This window comes from Cryptomeria japonica, chromosome 9 (genome assembly GCF_030272615.1).
Source record: "Cryptomeria japonica chromosome 9, Sugi_1.0, whole genome shotgun sequence".
NCBI lineage: Eukaryota > Viridiplantae > Streptophyta > Pinopsida > Cupressales > Cupressaceae > Cryptomeria > Cryptomeria japonica.
In genome coordinates, this window is record NC_081413.1 from 108,967,424 (window position 1) to 108,969,892 (window position 2,469).

Sequence of the window (2,469 nt, forward strand, 5' to 3'; positions counted from 1 at the left end):
TTGTCGATTTAAGTAAAAAAGAGCCAAAATATATTTAGTATAGTTTTAAGCCCACAATCAAAGCTCATGCTTTTCGACCATCTCCATACCCCTCACAAATGTTGGTTTCTTCTTTAATGACCAAGAATTTTTTAAAAGGAGGCTTCTTTCAAAACATTATCTGCAATATAGAAGATTGATTAATGATGATTGAGCAGCTGCAAGAAGATGACCTCATATCATCTGTCATTTCAGAAATGATCGATTCACATACTTGCCTTCATTACTTCTAGTGCAGTATAGTAGATCATTCCAATTCATTGAGAATTCATTGCCTTCAATGTTCAAATTCATATAATTGTGAGCAGAGAAAGTATTCATCTACTCAATTAATGAAACCATCAGGAAACCCACAAGTTACAGGAGGATATAGTGGTGAATTAATGGTCTCGGGCATTTCTGCACCCAATACTGTTGGGCATTCTAATTTAACATCATCTTCAATCCATGTTATATATTCATGTGCAGGAGCAGCTGCTGTCTGATATGAAATCTGGGATTCTATTCCCATATGATCATCAAAAACTTGCTGAAGATTGAGCTGAAAGGTAGCTGATTGTGTACTTGGACTGGTATCAGCAATGGTGTATACTTGTGAACAATTGACTTGTTCAAAAAACTGAGAGACAAATTCAGAGTCGAAATCAACATAAGGGCAATTCATAATTATATTTGTATGCTCATCTACTTGTGCTGTAGGTTGTGTGTCATATCCATATGGACCAAAGTTTGTCTCTGATAGGATATACCTTCTAAGGTCATTCATTTCATTTTTTTTTGCTTCTGCCACTGCTGCTAGATGATGGTTATGCTGATCATTAAGTTTTCCAAGCAATTTCTTCTTCAGTCTTGCGTTCCAGTGGTTCTTTATATCATTATCAGTTCTTCCTGGCAAGTGAGTTGCAATGGTAGACCATCTGCATGAAAGACTAGTCTTAGATCTGAGACAATTGCTGTTATATCACAAACTCAATGAATAATATTGTACCATTTTCCAATTGTTATTTTATCACAAAGTCAATGAATTGTTTTCCAATTGCTATAAGTTTACCTGCTTCCAATTCTAGCATAGAGGCTACAAATGATATTGTCTTCTTCTTCAGAGAACTCTCCACGCTTTATATTGGGGCTCAAGTAATTTAGCCATCTTAGTCTGCAGCTCTTTCCACACCTTTCCAAGCCTGACCCAATTAACATACATATCACTACAACAAACCTTATGAACAAATTCTCTTTTAGGAAGGAGAAAAATGATCAAAATAAAAGATATAGATGCTATTGTCTCCATTATAGACCTAACATAATGAAATACAACACAGGTACACACAACACCATTACTCTATTTTATCAAGCAGAAGATAACAAATTCTTCACATAACAGTAATAGTGACTAATCAAAATAGATAAATACCTGATATCAAACATTCTAAGAAACATAATAAAGCAATTTCTTTTATAGTCTATAATGTCGGATGATCTACATATAGATCTAAAAATGACTTATAACAATATGAGACTACCCATACACCTTAACAAGATTTCCAAACGAAAAAGAAAAGAAAATCTGTTTTTTAATCCAATTTGAAAACCCTGAGAAGCAATCTCAGAGAGCAACAAAATTCCATGCTGCCTAATTTGATTTCTTGTGTATACTGCACTACATACCAATTTTATGGGGCAGGGACCTCCAATTGTCTGCAGTGCCATGCTGCTCTATATAGGCCTTAAGTTTAGAGTCTTCTTCATCACACCATGGCCCTTTCTTCACAGTGGCTTTGTCACAGCATGGTGCTCTGACCATATTTTAAAACTAATCAATCTAAACAATCAGCTGATGAGGAGATCCAACAATGGTCTAAAATGGGGTCCTCCTAAATATCACAAAATCTTGGAGAAGGCACCCTCTGCCTATAGAGCAATGTTGGCTGTGCTCTCTCTTTACTACCCACCTCTCTCTATTTATACTCTCCTCCACTGACTCCAAATTCCTAGACAAGCAGGACCTGGTCCAAATCATAAAAAAATTTGGGAAAGGGATTGCAAAATCTCAGTGGTCCACAAGGCCTCAAATTTTCATTGCTAGAAAACTTCTAGAACAATCCAGTGAACCCTCTATACTGTGCATGCTCCCCATTACTCTCAGGCTTTGTGAGAGAGTTAATATTTCAAGATTTAACTACCAAAGTCCCCCAAAAAGCATAGAAATATATATATGGAGGGACCCCATTGATTAAATTTCTATTTTAGTCTTGGAAGATTACAGTCCACACGGTGAATGGTGTGAATTTTAAAATAAAGGTGACAAGAAGATTATTTCATAGTGGAGTGCATGTAACCCTGCTTTGACTTCACGTCTTCATATTTACATAATTTAAACAACTAAAAGAACAAAATATAATCTGAATAATTCAAAGCATTAGGAAGAAGATA

General features: G+C 35.5%; 1 protein-coding gene across 1 annotated transcript; it reads right to left on the reverse strand.

Annotated features, from left to right (window-relative positions):
- Positions 1 to 364: 364 nt before the first annotated feature.
- LOC131062750 (transcription factor RAX3-like) lies at positions 365 to 1,840 on the reverse strand. The gene is made up of 4 exons (XM_059211494.1): positions 1,705 to 1,840; positions 1,091 to 1,220; positions 876 to 956; positions 365 to 452 (listed from the first exon to the last, which is right to left on the reverse strand). The coding sequence occupies exons 1-4, from the start codon at positions 1,838 to 1,840 to the stop codon at positions 365 to 367; spliced, it is 435 nt and encodes a 144-aa protein (XP_059067477.1).
- Positions 1,841 to 2,469: the final 629 nt, after the last annotated feature.